The sequence below is a fragment of the Perca fluviatilis genome, chromosome 2 (assembly GCF_010015445.1).
Source record: "Perca fluviatilis chromosome 2, GENO_Pfluv_1.0, whole genome shotgun sequence".
NCBI classification, from domain to species: Eukaryota; Metazoa; Chordata; class Actinopteri; order Perciformes; family Percidae; genus Perca; species Perca fluviatilis.
Genome location: NC_053113.1, coordinates 33,611,109 through 33,629,501, shown reverse-complemented (window position 1 = coordinate 33,629,501; position 18,393 = coordinate 33,611,109). Strand labels below are relative to the sequence as shown.

Sequence of the window (18,393 nt, the reverse complement as noted above, 5' to 3'; positions counted from 1 at the left end):
CTCTTTTTTTTTTTTATAAAATAAATAATAAAATGTATTTTTGTATTATTATTATAATTTGTAGGGGGGCTGAGATGAACTAAAAAGGGTCTAAAATCGCCAATGCTTTAACAGTCTAACCCCGTTAGACTCTGACGTCAATCATCTTGAAGCTTACGCTGTGCGCGCTTCCGCGAAGTGCTTGCACTTCGGGCGCGCGCCGGGCTACAAGCTACAAGGCTAACGCCACGTGACATTCCCGCCGGGTCATGTGATTGAACTACGTCCTCCTAGCTGCAGTCAACTTTCCCAGAGCAGCACGAGCAGCAAAATCCCAAACAAGCGAACATGGCGGACTACGAGGAGCGGCAGAGCCTGTTGGGAGACGGGGACGAAGGCTCGTCCACCGGCAGGCACACCGCCGGAGGAGCCGGCAGACCGATGCTGCCCATCTGCGACCCCAGCCACATACTGCACCGAGTGCTTGTCCTGATATTCATGTGCTTCTTGGGATTTGGTAAACAGTGATAAGCCCTCACTTTTCATATGCATCCTGAATGGTTATTGTGGAGATTTGTGACCCAGTTTAATAAGTTATATTCGGTTAAATGATTGTTTTAGTGTCGTTACCCACCATGGCTTACCGAGAAGTTGAAGACATTTAGTATCCTTGTTTATGCAGTCTGTTAATGTAGTTAATTTGTTCCAGGAAGCTACTTCTGTTATGACAACCCAGCTGCACTTCAAACTCAAGTCATCCAGGTAATTCATTCTCTGTAAATGCAAAGTTGTACTGGTTGTTACACCATAAATGCAAGAATCTGCACAATGAGCCAACCAGAACAGTCATTAACCTAACTCCTAGATGCTGCCATTAGAGGTTTTTATTTGTCCACACACCTGTGTTTCACACACCAAGATTTTGAAGGTGAAAATCAAAACCAAAACGGTTGAAGTGGCAGAAATCTGATGAGCTTCCTCCCTCTGACTGTACTAGGATCTGAGCCTGAACACCAAAGAGTTCATGCAGCTGTATGCCTGGTACTCCTGGCCCAATGTGGTTCTCTGCTTCTTTGGGGGATTCCTGCTTGACAGGGTTTTTGGCATCAGGTACGAATACCATTGAGTCACATCTATTTTAAGCCCAGTGTATCCATTGTTATAAGTGAAAATGAAAGAGATAGTGTAGCCTTTTGGCTTGTCATCTTTCATTGTTTTTTTTGTTTTTTATAGGCTGGGAACCATCATCTTTTCCCTCTTTGTCTGTCTTGGACAGGTAGGTTCACCTTGACATCCAAATGTGAAATGTATTCCATGAAAGACAGAATATAAGTACCAACATTAACATGCTATTTTTTAATAGTTGATAGGAATCAATAGGTACAGAAAATGGATAGCAATTCCATCATTTTCTTTGCTGCATTTTAACTTTTCCAATCTGCTCAGGTAATATTTGCTACTGGAGCTTTGGTAAATCGTTTCTGGCTGATGGAAGTTGGACGTTTCGTATTTGGGTGAGCGAATAATTTTGCCTTTCTGTGTTTTACAAACATAATCTATCAACTTTACATACCAGGGGCCAGCTATTTGCACCTTTTACATATGCATGAGATCACCACAAATCTGGTAACTTTTAAAAGAGCAGTCTTTAAAATTGGTCCGGGACCTTCTACACCTTCTCCCCATCCCTGTTTTCTTTTCCTGAGCAGTATTGGAGGGGAGTCTTTGGCCGTGGCTCAGAACACCTATGCAGTCAACTGGTTTAAAGGAAAGGAGCTTAATCTGGTGTTTGGCCTTCAGCTGAGCATGGCTCGCCTGGTAAGGACACAGAACATGGAGATAATTCATGCTTTCAAATAACATATTAATGCTTTTTCGACTGTAGCCATGGGAAATGAGCCTGCTATATAAAACGCATGTCAATAATACTGTAGACGTGTTTCCAGTCATGTATTTTGATGCTCATTTTGACGTATTGCATTAGAAAAGCTGTATGGAAATGCAAAACTCGATACAGCTTCCTCACTTTGCTCAAAAAAGTGTTAACGCTCACTTGGTTTTTGCCCTTGTCAAAGAAAAGTTGATGCGCTAAATGGGATATGGAAACGCCTTTGAATAAGTTCTGACGTAGCAAATATTTAACTCGCATGACTGATCAGCTGTTTCCACTGTCGCCGTCTTCCCGGATATTATATTAATTTGTCTCCGCATCTGGAAGCATGAAACATGGCCAATACTAGCTGACCTTAAAGGAACACGCCGACTTATTGGGAATTTAGCTTATTCACCGTAACTCCCAGAGTAAGACAAGTCGATACATACCCTTCTCATCTCCGTGCGTTCTGTAACGCTGTCTGACGGCTCCAGCATTAGCTTAGCCCAGCACAGATCCTGCAGGTAACTGGTTCCAACTAGCCTACTGCTACGAATTGTGACAAAAGTGACAAAATAACGCCAACATGTTCCTATTTACATGTTGTGATTTGTAGAGTCACAGCGTGTACAAAAAACAACGTAACATGAGACACAGCCATCTTCTATCTGTAAACAAACCGGGAACTATATTCTCATACAGGCTTGCTGCGAGCATATCACTCCACCAAAGTACTATATTCTTCTGCCTGAGAATATAGTTCCAGGTTTGTTTACGGTTAGAAGATGGCTGTGTCTCATGTTACGTTGTTTTTTGTACACACTGTGACTCTACAAATCACAACATGTAAATAGGAACATGTTGGCATTATTTTGTCACTTATTCGGAGCAGTAGGATTACTGGAACCATTCACCTGCATGTTCTGTGATGGCCTGATGCCGCTGGAGCCGTCAGACAGTTTTACAGCACGCACGGAGATGAGAAGGGTATGTATGGACTTGTCTTACTCTGGGGGTTACGGTGAATAAGCTAAATTCCCAATAAGTCGGCGTGTTCCCGTGTTGCCCAATTGAACCAAATTCCTGTAGAGCTCTCTCCATTTTTCTATCGTTGTCACTACCCAAAGTGAGTAATGTTTGATTTACTAACGTTAGCTAAAAACGCCTTTAGCATCTACTAGGCTACTTGATTGCTAATGTTAGCTCAAAACGCCGTTAGCATCTAGTAGGCTACTTGATTGCTAATGTTAGCTCAAACCGACGTTAGCATCTTGTAGGTTACTTGTCGCAAAGTGACTCATGCGCAACTCAAATCTGCACTCTACTCACTTTGGGTAGTGACTGTCAGTACCCGATCCGTTCCACCGGCACGATCCGTTCTGCGCATGTGCAAGATGACACGTATGCCATGATGTATGCGCAGATGATAATACCGTTTTACGACCTGCCCAATCTGTTCCATGCTAGCCTCCACCGGGATAGCTAACAGCTAATTCGGCTAACCGCTAGCCGACAGGCTTCAGTCTAAAATAACGCATGCGCAGAACGGATCGTGCAGGCAGAACTGACAGCTAGATTCAGTCTAAAATAACGTTAGGTCAAACATAATGGGAAAAGCAGGCTACAGCTAAATTAAGACTTTACAGTAATAACAATAAAGACAAGTATTGTATTTTAAATGAGCACAAGTAGAACTGACATAACAGCTGTTATATATGTTAACGTTTATTTTCAAGTTTTATTTTGAGGGTCTTTTAAAGTTTACATGCTGTCTCAGCTAGCGGTTAGCCGAATTAGCTGTTAGCTAAACTAACGTTAGCTTAACTGTGGAGGCTAACGGCAGACCGCTATAATCACCTAGCGGTTAGCCAAATTAACCGTTAGCTAAACTAACGTTAGCTAGCATGGGAACAGATTGGGTAGTGTCGTAAATCCTGGTACCACAGCGCATGCGTGAACATCTTGCGCATGCGCAGAACGGATCGTGCCGGTGGAACGGATCAGATACTGACAGTGACACCGTACATGGGTTAGACAGCCAAGGTGAATTGTTTTGTTTCCTGTTAGCAACCTCTACTTCTTCTACTCTGTTTATTGGCGAATTAAAGTCATGCGGAGCCTATAGCGCCAACCTCTGACCAAACTTTGTTGTAGCCTAGTTTATTCGCTCCTAGTCTCGCTTTGCCAGACCCTCCTCCAAAGCGCGCTGAAGGAGGGTCTGGCTACTCCACATAGCATTCGAATATGGTAGGAAAACGTGCTCTGGTTTAATGGCATTTCTTTAAACCAATCAGAATTGTCACGGGCGGTGCTAAACTCCGCACAGAGCCGCTGCAAAATAGTCGTGCGAGAGAAAACTCAGATGGGACAGATAGTCTAGCTATCTGTCTGGATTTACCCTGCAGAGATCTGAGGAGCAGTTAACCATAGTCCTCAGAAATCCGCCGAATTTAAAATTCCAACACAAAGAAAGCGGAAGGAAACGGAAAATGCATGCATCCAGCGGAATTTCCTGCAGCACCTGAGCAATCCTGGAAGTGGAACGCAAAGGATATAGACTAATTCGCTCCAAACCAGTTGACAGAACACGCTTAATTTGCTTTTTTGTGACATTTTTGAAGTTTGCTTAAAATTTGCTTGACAATTGAATGGAAACACAAACGTATGCCTTACGTCTATTCACCCTCCTCTCTGCTCGTCTCAAGGGCAGCACAGTGAACATGAACATCATGGGCTGGGTGTACAGCAAAGTCTCAGACCTCTCTGCCTCTCCTGGACACACCGCACTAGGTGCATCACTCATGATAGGTAAATATCATACGCTTTTGCTTTTTTTCGGGGGGGGGTAGGTGCCTCACTGAAGGGGAAGACTGGAAATTGAAGTGTTAAACATGACGACTCTGGTTACGTGTGCTTTATCTCTGAGACACTAGATCCTTTCTCTGTAACTCATGATCTCCGATAACACAGCCAGCAGAGACACAGAGAAGTGTTATAGAGAACTAAAAGTGCTATCGCCTGCTATGGATGAGTCACATGAGTTAGAAAAAGTGTCACTTCTTATAATTTTCTCTGGAGTTGCATCTTAGGCATGCTAAAAGTGCTTCCACTTTTGCGCAGCTATCAGTTTATGTGTTTTCTTTTATAGCCCGTCTCCATTGCCACTGTTAATCTGACCATTTTAAGGTAAATTCATATGAACAATAGAATTAATCAGCAGTCACCAGGCATCCTAATTTTAACTCCTTGATAATCTAATCACCAAAGTATAACTTGAATTTACCATTACTTTACCTTACTTTCTTTTTTTGTCTCCTCCATATGTACTTATTTACTTATGTCTGATTTCTTTTTTCTCTCCTTAGCTGCTGTAACCTGCCTGTTCTCACTTCTCTGTGCCTTGGTGTTGGGATACCTTGACAGAAGAGCAGAGAAGATCCTCCACAAGGAACAAGGCAAAACAGGTAATGTTTTCTAATATTGTGACTGAGTTCCAAATCCCATGCTTTTTCTTTTTGCTGTTAGTATGTACTGCAGCTGCCCTTAGTAAGTACATACTGTTGCATGCGGTATGCATACAATAGGGACATACTACTTCTTCATAGCATTGCGCCTTGAACTTTGACTCTCTTGCTCATGTATGCTGGGCAAAGGATTGTGGGTCAGACATACTATGTATTGGGACATACTTAATCTGGCATACTAAATAGTATGGTAGTATGGTTATTGGAACACAGGGTGTCTTTTTGTCTTTAGTTTTTCCTCTTTGGCATTATCTGTCAATAACTACTAGAATGCTTTTCACAGTAAACATGGACCCTGACACAGTGTAAGGCCATGTTTTCTTGTTATCTTCCTAAAATTGACATTCTGGCCAGACAGTTCATTGGCTTTAGCATTTTTCTCTCTGTTGTGGTGGGACGTCTTTATAAAGACAGGGACAGTTTAATTCACTGTGTTCAATTTAATGTGTGATATAACATTCCCTTTAGGAACTAAAGGGCTTCTTTTGTCAGAGAAGCCGTTCTTCTTCTTGCACAGTTGTTGAAAGCAAAAATAATGCTCTCGGGCTGATCTGCATGTGTGTTAACTTTGCATATAAGGTGAGGTGATCAAGTTGACCGATGTGAAAGACTTCCCCTTCCCCCTGTGGCTCATCTTCATCATTTGCGTGGCCTACTATGTCGCAGTTTTCCCCTTTATTGGACTGGGACAGTGAGTATTGCATCAGTGCCATCTCCCACTTACACACACACACGCCAAACACACACAACTTTCTTTCAAAGGCCTTCACACATCTTTAATACACCCAGAACACGATCTTGTCTGTATAACAAAAGAAGTCAGTGCCTCCCATCTTTCTAATTGTCCAGTACAACACCAACTTCAACTTTGAGCTCAGTAATATAACTGAATTTACACATTTCTGATGATGTCACCAATTACTGAACATTATGAGCTTTGTAAACATAAGTCATGGTAGGGCTGTTGTATTAGATTGTACAGGTGTATTTAAGAAAATGACCACTTTGTGGATTTTTCTAATGTCAACAAATCCCATCATAAGAACAGAACCACCAATGCTGTTTGACTTCCAACCCCTCTCTGTGTATATAGTTTCACATAAATAAAAAAAAAAAAAAGGAAAGTAATTTCCCAGCTGAAGTAGTTTATAGCAAACCGTGCTCACAAAGGAGCAACTAGTGTAGTGTAGACTATTTAGCTGCGTATTACTACACATATGGGGCACATACTGTATATGGTTGCTGGACACTATGTGTGGGATTGACTCTTGAAACGTGATTTGAATATTGCCAGACTTCTCCTTTTGACTTCTTCCCTGTGAAATATTTGAACATTTGTGACATTTGCAACTCTATGTGCTGGAGATTATCAGCAAAGTTTCAGATTTTCTTTTTCCCCACAAACCTTTACTCCAACAGAGAAAATTGGGAGATGCTATAATTGCATGCTAATTCTGAAAATAAGGGGTTTGTATGCTGAAATGATGGAACAGCGTTTTTTGGTTTAGTGCTTGATGACAATATCTTGACTCTTACTCGTCCTTGAGTAAAGAAAAAATATAATTCCCTTCATGATGGTTTTTGTAGTTAAAGTGTTCAGTTTGAATTACAAAGAGAACTTACATTAAATTCGTACAGTGCTTGTGTTTGAGCGAAGAACATTCAACAGTGCAACCTGTGTACGGGAGGGAGAGGGAGTCCGAAATGAAAAGAGGTTTGACAAATGGGTTTGCAGTGAAAGAAACCAATTGAAGCTATCACAACCTGCATTTCCTTCTCTGAAAGGCACTCTTAAATCACTTAGCAACTGACATGGTTTTTCCACCGAGGGTCCGTGCTTACAGAGCAAATACTTGTTATGCAAATTGAGCAGAAAACAATGTATGGAAGCCTGAGAGCTACCTGCCGCAGGAGTCAACCTGATTTCCCCGTCTCTTGTCCTCACATCAATATAAATGTTGAGCAGCACTGTGTACTGTGAGCCCGTCATCTTGTCTTTTTATTCACAGGGTGTTCTTCATTGAAAAATTCAACTTCTCCCCGGCTGAAGCCAGAGCTGTCAACAGGTAACTCAGATCAGTTCTAATAGGCCATTGAGACCATTCTACCTTAAGGCACTAACCCCATTAAAGTCTGCTGTTGCTGATCTATCTCCTTTTGTTGGCTGCATGTTTCTTATTCTAATGGATGACTGGCCAAATTGCTTTTTCAGACTGGCAAAAGCAGAGTTTTAGCTGAGAAATGTTACTACAGCTACCCGAAACTGGAAACATGTTAGAAGAATTTTAGTCTCGCTTTTGCCAGACCTTCCTCCACAGCGCTGCAGAGGAGGGTCTGGCTAGTCCACACAGCATTCCGGGATGGGAGAAAAACATGCTCTGGTTTAGTGGCATTTCTTTAAACCAGTCGGCGGCGAGCGGAGCAACGGTGCCGCTGCAAAATAGCCTCGGGAAGGAACTTGTCTTGGTGGAACATGTGTACCTAAAAAAGTTGTTTCAGTCGTGCAACAGAAAACTCTGATTGGACAGCTAGTCTAGCTAGCTGTCTGGATTTACCCTGCAGAGATCTGAGGAGCAGTTAACCATAGTCCTCAGAAATCCACCGGAGTTTAAAATGACACACAAAAACACAAAGAAAGCCCAAGGTAACACACATCCGGCCTAAATGAGGGACGTACGGCGGAATTTCCGGCGGCACAATCCCGGAAGTGGAACGTTGTTTATAGACTAGAAGACTTTTCATATCCCATATAACTTGGTATCACACTCCTAAAGGCCGACTTCAGCAGATAGATTGTCTTTACTCAGATTTCTGTCATTAACCAGGATAACATTTCAATTTGTTTAGATTCCAGTCATAAAAACTGACTGCCCTTCTCTATCTTTGCCAGTATTGTGTACATCATCTCAGCCCCTGCATCCCCACTTCTGGGCTTCATGGTCGATAAGACGGGGAGGAATGTGGTTTGGGTAATGATTGCCGTGGTCGCCACGCTCGCCGCTCACATGATGCTGGCCTTCACCTTCTGGAACCCATGGATCGCCATGGTAATGCCCCTGGCAACCTTTTGCACTATACTCCACCAAAGTCTTATTTTGTACATTTATAAATATTCGTTGGATGAATTGAATGAAGGAAGTGCGCTGTCGATAAATGTCTGGGCGCTGTTAGGTTAGTGGAGTCCAAGTGAGATGGAAGAATTGTGAGTCATAGTGGGTGTGGATACTAGTTCCTAAAGACACAATGTCTTGTAGAATTGTTGTCCTGCTTGTAGTTGCAAACCCATTGGTTGGCAGTGCAGAAACCTAATTTATGTTGTACTTGAGTGTGCTTGCAGCCTGCATATAATGAAATTATAACACTGATATTTCTGTTTTAATATAAAATAAACTACTATATTAAATTCCTACTGGATAGCAGAAGGAGTTGAATATGTAATTGAGAAACATATGCATATAGCATAATTTCTTAATTTACAGGTTAGAGTGTTAAATGCATATTTGCATCATAAAATAAACAAGCTACTTTAGGTAATCCATCATACCACGGAATTATTTGGAGAGCCCTAACATAATAAACTGAACGACTGCATGTGTGTCCTCCGTTGTTTTCCAGTCCCTGCTGGGTGTCTCCTACTCCTTACTGGCCTGTGCACTGTGGCCCATGGTGGCCTTTGTGGTACCGGAGCATCAGCTGGGGACGGCTTACGGCTTGTATGCACCTTTTTTAATGGCAATGTTAAGACTGATGGTGCAGCAAGGGAGGACTCGCACACACAGATCAAAAAAGGGACCAGAGTCTGGATGTTAAATGTATTCGATACATTCCTCATGGCTGTTTGACAAGGTGCACTTGTAGAGTCCCTTACATATAGGCCGACTCATCTTGCATGCCTCATCGTGCACTGAGGAAAGTTCAGCATGGACTGATACGTTTGCACTTTTGCACTCCATGCACATTTGTACATTTTATGACTGTAAGCCCTGTAATGTATCAAATAGAAACATTCAAAATCCAGACTCTCATCCAGATCTCTTCTTTTGTTCTCTGTGTTCGAGTCCTCCCTTGCTGCAGTATTTTTATTTTTTTTTCCCCCTGACTATCGCAGCAGAGAAGGAGAGGGTGCTGCTCAACTTTTGCAAACCAATGTTCTGACTGATCTCATACTCGTACATATTGACCGTTAAACACACGCACGGTTATGACTGTTAATTATTTCTATTTTTCACTGACGCTGATGTTGCCTTTCATCCACCAGCATGCAGTCGATCCAGAACCTGGGACTCGCTCTCGTTGCCATGGCAGCAGGAGCCATCCTCGACACCAGAGGATACCTGTTTTTGGAAATGTTTTTCTGCATCTGCCTCTGCTGTCAGTAATTTCTGTCCGTTTGTGTGTGGGTTTATGAGATTGCAGTCTTTCCAACTCCTGTTCAGACACTTTTGAGTGACAAAAAGTTGCTTGTTTCTTGCAGTTGCGCTGATAGCAGTGGTGATGCTGTACTTTGTGAATTATCTCCGAGGTAAGAGAAGACCGAAGCCTTGAACTCTCCCACTGCTTCACTTCTCTCAATACCTCTCCATACTGTCTCTGTTTGTTTTCCCAATCTACCCCTGTCTTATTCCTTTTTCTCCTGTGACATCTCTTCACTTTACTCACCTCTCTCCTTGCCACCAGACTCACTCGCCTCTTAATCTCTCCGTCTCCCTCTCTTGCTCCAGGAGGAGAATTGAACCTGTCAGCCACAGCAAGAGCCAAACTCCAGAAAGAAGCCACTTCAGACGCAGAGTGAGTACCTTTTAACCCTCCCCCCTCCAGATTTTCCACCCACTTTTCCCAATAATTAGACATCTCAGAAACATATTGAACATTCCACTCATATAATCAAGTGGCGCAGACATGTTTTGGAACACTTGTAAGAGCTACTAATTGGCCGAACCTGCTGCAGTCAATTTAATCCAGATCTGCTGAAATTGGTCGATATATTTTTTATTTTATTTTTTTCTATTGCATTCATTCTCGGCCAATGTGGTAGTTGCAGTCAAGTGATGTGTTTTTTTTTTTTTTTTTATGGATTTGTTCTTTGATCCTATATTCTACACTCCAACCACATGACTCGCATGCTGAGTTGCGGAATAATGCTTACTTTTATTGTTTATCGCCAACTTCTAGTTTTTAATATTGTACAAGGTTCAGGAGTGTAACGAGGTGATAAGTCAGGTCATCATGGATGTGTCGCCTGAGTTGGCTTTCATTTATTCTTGAGTGGTTGTTACAGCAGAACTGCCCATGGCCCTGCCACTAATAAGGTACAGTGTGTCAATTATCACTGTCAATGTAGATTTATGTCCAAGTATTCAAATTTAAAGAGAAAGAAACCCTTTTCAAACTACATGTGTGAACATTTTTTCTTTTTTGTGTCTTATCTGATCCAGTTATGGTTTGTATTATAAACTAATTCTAAACTATACTAAAAAGGAAATCATTCTATGGACCGTTTTGGTGCTATAACTGGTTAGCCTTGCTGTGGTGGCAAAGCACTCGTGCAAAAAAGTTTTCCATTAGAGTTCATGACATGACTTAATAATGTGGAGGAAATGGCTGCTATATCAGCAGACCAAAGTGGGTACATCTATGTAGGTTAGGTCACATGTAAATAGCACACCAGCTGTGGTCGATTTTTATTTTGCGTTTCATACCTAAAACGCAAACCACACAAGTTCTCTTGATGGGTATGACTACTCTCTGTTCTCATTATTGGCATCAGAGTGGTCACAATGAGCAGACATTTCTGTTTCAGTCTCTCTCTCTTTGTTATATGTATCTGTGTAAGCTATACACACAATGTTCTAAGTTATATTTGGCTGATGCTATGTGAAAATACAGACTGATATTTTCTGGTTTGTTTTGTGACTGATATTTTCCAGATGATGATGATGATGATGATGAGGGAACACATTGAGTCGTGGGCTTCAGAGCCAGCAGGCTGCACTGTCTACCCCAGAGCTGTCAATCAACTGCCATGGGGCGGGACTGCGCTACTGACTCCGCCCAGTGCTGTCACCTGTGACTCTTCCCATCAGAACTCTGAGCATCTGACCCCCGGCTATTACATAACCAACCTTGTATAATAGCTTCTTATGTCCCTATCAGGACACTGACAAATGAAACCGTTTGGACAAGACAGTTCCTCTCTGACCTCTGATACTGACTTCATCTCCTCCAATAGTCACTCTCCACTTTTTCCTGTGTGCGTGTGTGTTAAAAGTTCAGCCTGACGTTTCCTCAGTTACTGGAGAAAGTTAAGATGCTTCGAACTTTTTTTTTTAAACATTTTAAATGTTCAGCAAAAGATAAGACTTGTATCCTATGGACGGACGGACGCACCTTTACATTTCTCACTCTGTTTCATTGCAGCCATTTGCTAAAATCAAAAAAGTTCATTTTATTTCTCATTAATGTACACTCAGCACTCCATCTTAAAAGAAAAATTTTCTTTGCAAATTTATTAAAAAAGAAAAACTGAAATATCACATGGTCATAAGTATTCAGACCCTTTGCTCAGTGTTGAGTAGAAGCACCCTTTTGAGCTAGTACAGCCATGAGTCTTCTTGGGAATGATGCAACAAGTTTTTCACACCTGGATTTGGGGATCCTCTGCCATTCTTCCTTGCAGATCCGCTCCAATTCCGTCAGGTTGGATGGTGAACATTGGTGACAGCCATTTTCAGGTCTCTCCAGAGATGCTCAATTGGGTTTAGGTCAGGGCTCTGGCTGGGCCAGTCAAGAATGGTCACAGAGTTGTTCCGAAGACACTCCTTTGTTATTTTAGCTGTGTGCTTAGGGTCATTGTCTTGTTCGGCCCAGTCTGAGGTCCTGAGCACTCTGGATGAGGTTTTCTTCCAGGTTATCGCTGTACTTGGCCGCATTCATCTTTCCTTCAATTGCAACCAGTCGTCCTGTCCCTGCAGCTGAAAAACACCCCCATAGCATGATGCTGCCACCACCATGTTTCACTGTTGGATTGTCTTGGGCAGGTGATGAGCAGTGCCTGGTTTTTTCCACACATACTGCTTAGAATTAACGCCAAAAGTTCAATCTTGGTCTCATCAGACCAGAGAATCTTATTTCTCATAGTCTGGGAGTCCTTCATGTGTTTTTGGCAAACTCTATGCAGGGTTTCATATGTCTTGCACTGAAGAGAGGCTTCCATCAGGCCACTCTGCCATAAAGCCCCAACTGGTGGAGGGCTGCAGTGATGGTTGACTTTGTGGAACTTCCTCCCATCAGCCACAGTGACCTTTGGGCTCTTCTTTAGCTCTCTCACCAAGGCTCTTTCCCACGATTGCTCAGTTTGGCTGGACGGCCAGGTCTAGGAAGAGTTCTGGTCGTCCCAAACGTCTTCCATTTAAGGATTATGGAGGCCACTGTGCTCTTAGGAACCTTGAGTGCTGCAGAAATTCTTTTGTAACCTTGGCCAGATCTGTGCCTTGCCACAATTCTGTCTCTGAGCTCCTTGGGCAGTTCCTTCGACCTCATGATTCTCATTTGCTCTGACATGCACTGTGAGCTGTAAGGTCTTATATAGACAGGTGTGTGCCTTTCCTAATCAAGTCCAATCAGTTTAATTAAACGCAGCAAGACTCCAATGAAGGAGTAGAACCATCTCAAGGAGGATCAGAAGAAATGGACAGCATGTGAGTTAAATATGAGTGTCACAGCAAAGGGTCTGAATACTTATGACCATGTGATGTTTCAGTTTTTCTTTTTAATAAATTTGCAAAACTTTCTACATTTGATGGGTGCGCTGTGTGTGTATTATATTGTATGTGTGTATGTATGTATGTATGTATGTATGTGTGTATATATATATATATATATATATATATATATATATATAATATATATATATATATATATATATATATATATATATATATATATATATATATATATATATATATATATTAGTGCTTCATTTTATTACATGTGGGTGCAACTCACAATATAGGATTCCTATTTTGATTCAGTTGCTTTAAATGTATATAGAGGTAACGTTGTGGATGTTTTTAATGTTACTTTTTATTACAAATTGTTTTCAGAAGGACTCTGTTACTTGCCTTATTGCAGACAACTCAACAGTTAATTTACGTATCAGTTGTCAGCATTCACAATAATTGCCGACCAAAATCCTCCTCAGTGTCCATTCCTTAGTGAGTTCATATTCAATTTTAATCATATGCGCCATTGACCTTTTATGGTGCATAATCTCAAAAAGAGCATAGCTCTTTATTATTTAAATCTTTATTGCCCTATTTTTTTAATTTCTTTATCCACTCTTCGCTGGTTTCAAAGGATGATAAAGAGTTATTTTCTGTTGCATCATCAAATGGCACATTACTATTATGATAAAGATAAGAAAAAGAGAGGCACGCTTTGGAATGCATTTACCCGTGTAATCAAACCACTTTCAACTTTTCACAAACTGTTTTATTAATGTGACCTTTTTAAAGAATCAGTTCCACTCATGAATAATGTTTTAAAGACTGTGTTTTGCTCATTGATCAAGCTCAGGTAATGAACTTCTTGAAAGCGCTGTCCCCAAAATGTTGCTTGCCTTGTCTGAATGGGACAAACTATTCATGCACTCTGTTTAACTCTCACCATTCTAGTCATTTGGAGAGAGCTGTATCTCCATGTGTTGTTACCAGGGTGGCAGACTGGCTGATGAACAGACACTACCTCAGTTGGGCAAATAAGACCTCAAAAATATTAAGAGTAACTTTTACTCTGCAGCGCTGTGGAGATTTTAGGTTTGGCAAGCGAGACTATAAGAGTAACTTAACTCCCCCTGGAAAATCTTGCTTTTTGTGACCTCCCACAGTACAAACTTCCCTTTTTTTCTGCAGTGATGTAGAAGTGTACTCTAGGGTGTGTCCGAATCCGGTGGAGAAGGGCACACTTCTGTTCTGACCACAGTGTTGCTGCGTGTGGTTAGAAGTGAAACAGACAGACAGACAGACAGAGAGAGAGAGAGAGAGAGAGAGAATACAAACGCTGCATTTCAGCCTGGTGTTAGTTTACTCTTTTAAAGCCCAACACGTGTAATAAGTAGCATGCCGTTAAAATGTTGTGATTGCACATTAAAATGACCACAGTGTCATACAGACAGAAACCTGTCACTCATTTGCACTATGGCGTTGTGACAGCACGGCGGTCTTTGCTTAACTGAGAATATTTGTGTTAATGAGCTGTGTACAAGACATGATATGATTGAGAAATTACAGAAGATCCATTGTACAATCAAAGGCAGTGAGATCGCAAGGAAAGGCATTACAAAAAGTATTTTTGTAGAACCAAATCACATTTTGATACCAACTTGTTAATGAACAATGGAATTTAATTAAACACCCTTTTTTTTGAAAGCATTTGAATTCTCTCTTATTGTACAACTTTTTTTCTGCAGCAGATTTTTTTTATTTCTTTCCCCAACACCTGATGGAATAAGTTATTTCTTCAGCCTTTAGCAACAGACTGTGGCTGATTTAATCCTGTGATTAATATTAATACAATTGTGCTCGTGTTAATTTTGGCTGCAGAGATGATAAAGATGGCGATATTATTATTATTCTTCTTCCTGCAGGAATAAATGGCGACCCAGTAAGGTGATAGGGGGTGAGCTTGCTAGACTAGCACCCATGTCTGCTTTTGGTTTACGCAACCGGTACCTCTCAAGGCTGGGCGCACAGGTACACACACACAGACACAGACACACACAGACAGACACGCATTTATTAATTTATTCATCCTCTAATCTTGAGGGTTTTTTAAAAAATTCTAGGAGGGTTGGTTTTTACGATTACACTTTATAATTAAACACCATTTCCATTTCCACTGTGCTCTTTATTATTTATTTATTTTTTCTCCCTTCACATAATCATTGTCCTCTCTGCTCTCAGCTCCCAGACCACTACTCTACCCATCTGTCATCACTTGCCCACAGGAGTGTTCTGAAATGATGCCCTTCATTCAGCTGGCTGCTCCTCCAACGCTGTAGCTCTGTGGCTCCAGACAAGTATGCACAAAAAAAAAAGGATGCTTACAAAAGTGTCCCCGTTTGAACAAGATATTGATGCACTTTTTTTTTCTTTATTTCTTTTTTTTTTACCTTCAAGGTATTTTTAACCTTTACATGACTGACTGTTGTTCTGGGTATTCAGACGGGTTATCAGGTTTTTTTTTTCTCCATTAGTATCAACATAGATTATTTTTGGACCTATCTTCAGTTTTTTTCTATTTGCTTTATACTTGAGGTGTTGTGCCTTTTTATTTATTTATTTTTTTATAGAAACCTCATGATTTTTTTTTTTCGTCTTTCCAGGAGATTGTGTCCTATAAAATTGGACTGATGCTTTATGGTGCCTTGATGCTGTTTTAGGGTCTGTTTTAGAGACTCAGCCCTCTGCAAACAACAGAGGGCACTAATTCCCTCAAATGTTTAATGTCACCTATGGCCACAGTATCTTTGCTTTTTAATAACTGCCTTTTACAGGCTCAGTATTTACAGTATCGGGTTATACTTCTGTTGGTCCTTCATGTTGCGATAAGTTAGAATAGTGTACACACATGATGCTGTGACCTGTTGAATGTTGCCAAATAAATATATTTAAAATAATAAAAGGGAATTATTAAACACAGCTTATATACCTTGTCGGTACAGTCCCGGTGTCATTGCCGCCCACTGACTCATGATAAAAAAGTCACTGCTGGATGCTCTCTCTCTCTACCCTGTCGACCTGTTCCTGCTGCGTAGGCTACATCCTCCAACAGACACACGGTAGGCTGGACTCTCTTCCCCCTCCTCCACAGCCAGGCCCGGAGCTGCTGGCGGTGCCGATCACAGCCCAAAAAGTAGAGGAGAGGATTTGCGCATGAGTTAAAACTGACCACAGGCTTCCACACCTTGAAGGAGATCATGACTACGTTCAAAAGATGACAGTCTCCGGGCATGTAGACCCTCACAAACAAGTAGACTGTCCGAGCAACGTGATACGGCACAAAACACACCACAAACATGAGACACACAATTAAGATGGTGTAAAGAGACTTGTTGCGCTTACGAGGTATCCTTGCGTTAGAGATGCCGTCCCTGCAATATAGCACTGTCATCATGGAGCAGTAACAGGTGATGACGACGAGGAAAGGGATCAGAAAACCTACTATGGCTAAAAACAGCCCGTAGGGAAAGTAAACTTTAAATTGCCCCGGGTCAGTCATTTCAAAGCACACAGTCATGTTGTTGATCACACCTGTGTGCGCAAAGATCAGTGTGGGTAAAATCTCTGCAGTGGCCAGGATCCAAACCGAACCTGACGCGAAGAGGGCGAGTCTCTTGGTCCTGAGGCGCACAGACGCGATGGGGAAGCACACTCCGAGGAAACGGTGCACGCTGACGCACGTGAGGAACATCATGCTGCAGTGGAGGTTGACGAGAAAGAAAAACCTGACGCTTTTGCAGATGATGTTGCCGAAGGGCCACAGGCCGCCCATGGCATTGCTGACGATGAGAGGGGGCAAGGCCAGCACGTAGAGCAGATCCGCCGCGGCGAGGTTGGTCATGTAGATGACCGTGCTGCTCCAGCGGCGCGTCCGACAGCCGACGCACCACAGCAGGGCACCGTTTAAACTTAGACCCAGCAGGAACACAAGGCTGTAGGCCACTGGTAGAAGGATCCTTTTGTAGTAGCTAGTCACTGGACACACGTGGAAGTCCTCCATTCAAATTATCAGCTCGGGTAGTTTAATGTTTAAGGTGGGCCTAAAACTTAAAGAAGGACCACTTCTCCTTACACCCCACCTGTCTGCAGCTCACCTGAGTGCTGAGTAAAGATGACGTGTGCTTCTTTAATAAAAAAAAAAAAATTACCAAATGCAGGTGTTTGTTCAACTTGCGCGTCCCTTCTGTTCCCAGCCCACACCTGTGTAATGTAAACCATTAACGCCATATCTAGGATATGAGCAAATATAGATTGGCACACCGTGAGGCATTTCAAAAGCCTAACACAATAGGATGCAGATACTGTAGTAGCCTATGCGATTGCCCTTCCCCAGAGAAAAGGCGTGCAGGATAATTAATGTTGTAATTAAAGCCGATTGCCAAGTTAAATGACATCGTCGACACACGCGCAATGGGCGCTGTATAAAAACGCGCGCACGCTCAGCATCCCATTGGCTGCGAGGATTTTCCCAAGTCTGGTTCTCTCTCCGGCTGCTCCCGACTCAAAGTGATCACTTCATCTCTGTCTAACCGCGGAGATAGAGAGAGACACTGCTCGTCATGCTGAGGAACGGCACGTACAGGTTAGTGTCACATCCACCAACTGATCCTATGGTCATACGTGTAAGACAAGAGTGTTTTTTATTTAGGACAAACGAGAAGCTCCAGTAGCCTACATGCTGCTCCGACATGCACTGATGTGTGATTAAAAATCCTGCATAACGGCACTCTCTGCAGCTGCACTGTAGGCTGTGCATAGATACTGAGGGCTTATAGCAAATGTCCTATTTAGGGAGTTATTGTGTCTTATTGAACTTGAGCGGTGTCCTTCCAGAAGCATGTACCAGGGAGAGGAGGCGAGGCTGCGCAGCGGGAGTCTGGCTCGAGAAAGGAAACACCTTGCTCTGTGCATTAATAACCAGGTAGGAGGCATTCAGAAGAAAGTGGCATTAAAGTATTATGTCATTACCATGAACTGGATTATCTGTGAAGATATTGTTAAGTATATAATATAATACATATAATCTCCTTTGGTTGGGGAGCATTTCAGTAATGATGTAATTCACTTTCTGATCTTTTTCTTAGGAGCAGTAAGTTGATGCTTATTCTGCTCAGTTTTTTTTATTTATTTTTTGGCAAAGTATTTAATGGGGGGGAAAAAAGACCATCTACAAACTAATTTAAAGAGGGCTATGTTTCTTTGCAATCTGACAACATTTAGGCAACTATTCCCCCGTGGT

General features: G+C 42.0%; 3 protein-coding genes across 8 annotated transcripts in view; 2 read left to right on the top strand and 1 right to left on the bottom strand.

Annotated features, from left to right (window-relative positions):
* Positions 1–233: 233 nt before the first annotated feature.
* Positions 234–16,073, top strand: mfsd1 (major facilitator superfamily domain containing 1). Of its 4 annotated transcripts, XR_005641864.1 has the most exons (18): positions 234–496; positions 689–741; positions 977–1,089; positions 1,213–1,255; positions 1,426–1,493; positions 1,689–1,797; positions 4,558–4,660; positions 5,218–5,316; positions 5,956–6,067; positions 7,386–7,442; positions 8,267–8,423; positions 8,992–9,089; positions 9,635–9,747; positions 9,851–9,898; positions 10,098–10,164; positions 15,020–15,125; positions 15,336–15,451; positions 15,758–16,073. XR_005641864.1 is itself a non-coding variant. In XM_039824807.1 (17 exons), the coding sequence occupies exons 1-17, from the start codon at positions 328–330 to the stop codon at positions 15,393–15,395; spliced, it is 1,575 nt and encodes a 524-aa protein (XP_039680741.1). In that variant the 5' UTR covers positions 234–327; the 3' UTR covers positions 15,396–15,492. The 4 variants fall into 4 exon arrangements, 3 of the variants coding, with proteins under 3 accessions (XP_039680741.1, XP_039680751.1, XP_039680759.1); XM_039824807.1 differs by lacking the exon at positions 15,758–16,073 and having other exon boundaries at positions 15,336–15,492; XM_039824817.1 differs by lacking the exons at positions 15,020–15,125; positions 15,336–15,451; positions 15,758–16,073 and adding exons at positions 10,643–10,644; positions 11,304–12,474 and having other exon boundaries at positions 235–496; positions 10,098–10,168.
* Positions 16,038–17,577, bottom strand: LOC120574494 (P2Y purinoceptor 3-like). Of its 3 annotated transcripts, none has more exons than XM_039824846.1 (2): positions 16,497–17,577; positions 16,038–16,260 (listed from the first exon to the last, which is right to left on the bottom strand). In XM_039824846.1, exons 1-2 carry the CDS (start codon positions 17,152–17,154, stop codon positions 16,160–16,162), a joined length of 759 nt encoding a protein of 252 aa, XP_039680780.1. In that variant the 5' UTR covers positions 17,155–17,577; the 3' UTR covers positions 16,038–16,159. The 3 variants fall into 3 exon arrangements, with proteins under 3 accessions (XP_039680780.1, XP_039680790.1, XP_039680771.1); XM_039824856.1 differs by having other exon boundaries at positions 16,038–16,257; XM_039824837.1 differs by having other exon boundaries at positions 16,038–17,577.
* Positions 17,578–17,614: 37 nt separating this feature from the next.
* schip1 (schwannomin interacting protein 1) overlaps positions 17,615–18,393 on the top strand; it is a 240,002-nt gene continuing 239,223 nt past the window's right edge. The window contains exons 1-2 of the mRNA XM_039824741.1: positions 17,615–17,736; positions 17,988–18,075. Coding sequence (XP_039680675.1) covers positions 17,714–17,736; positions 17,988–18,075 — 111 coding nt within the window. The 5' untranslated portion in view covers positions 17,615–17,713. The remainder of the gene's footprint in view (positions 17,737–17,987; positions 18,076–18,393) is intronic.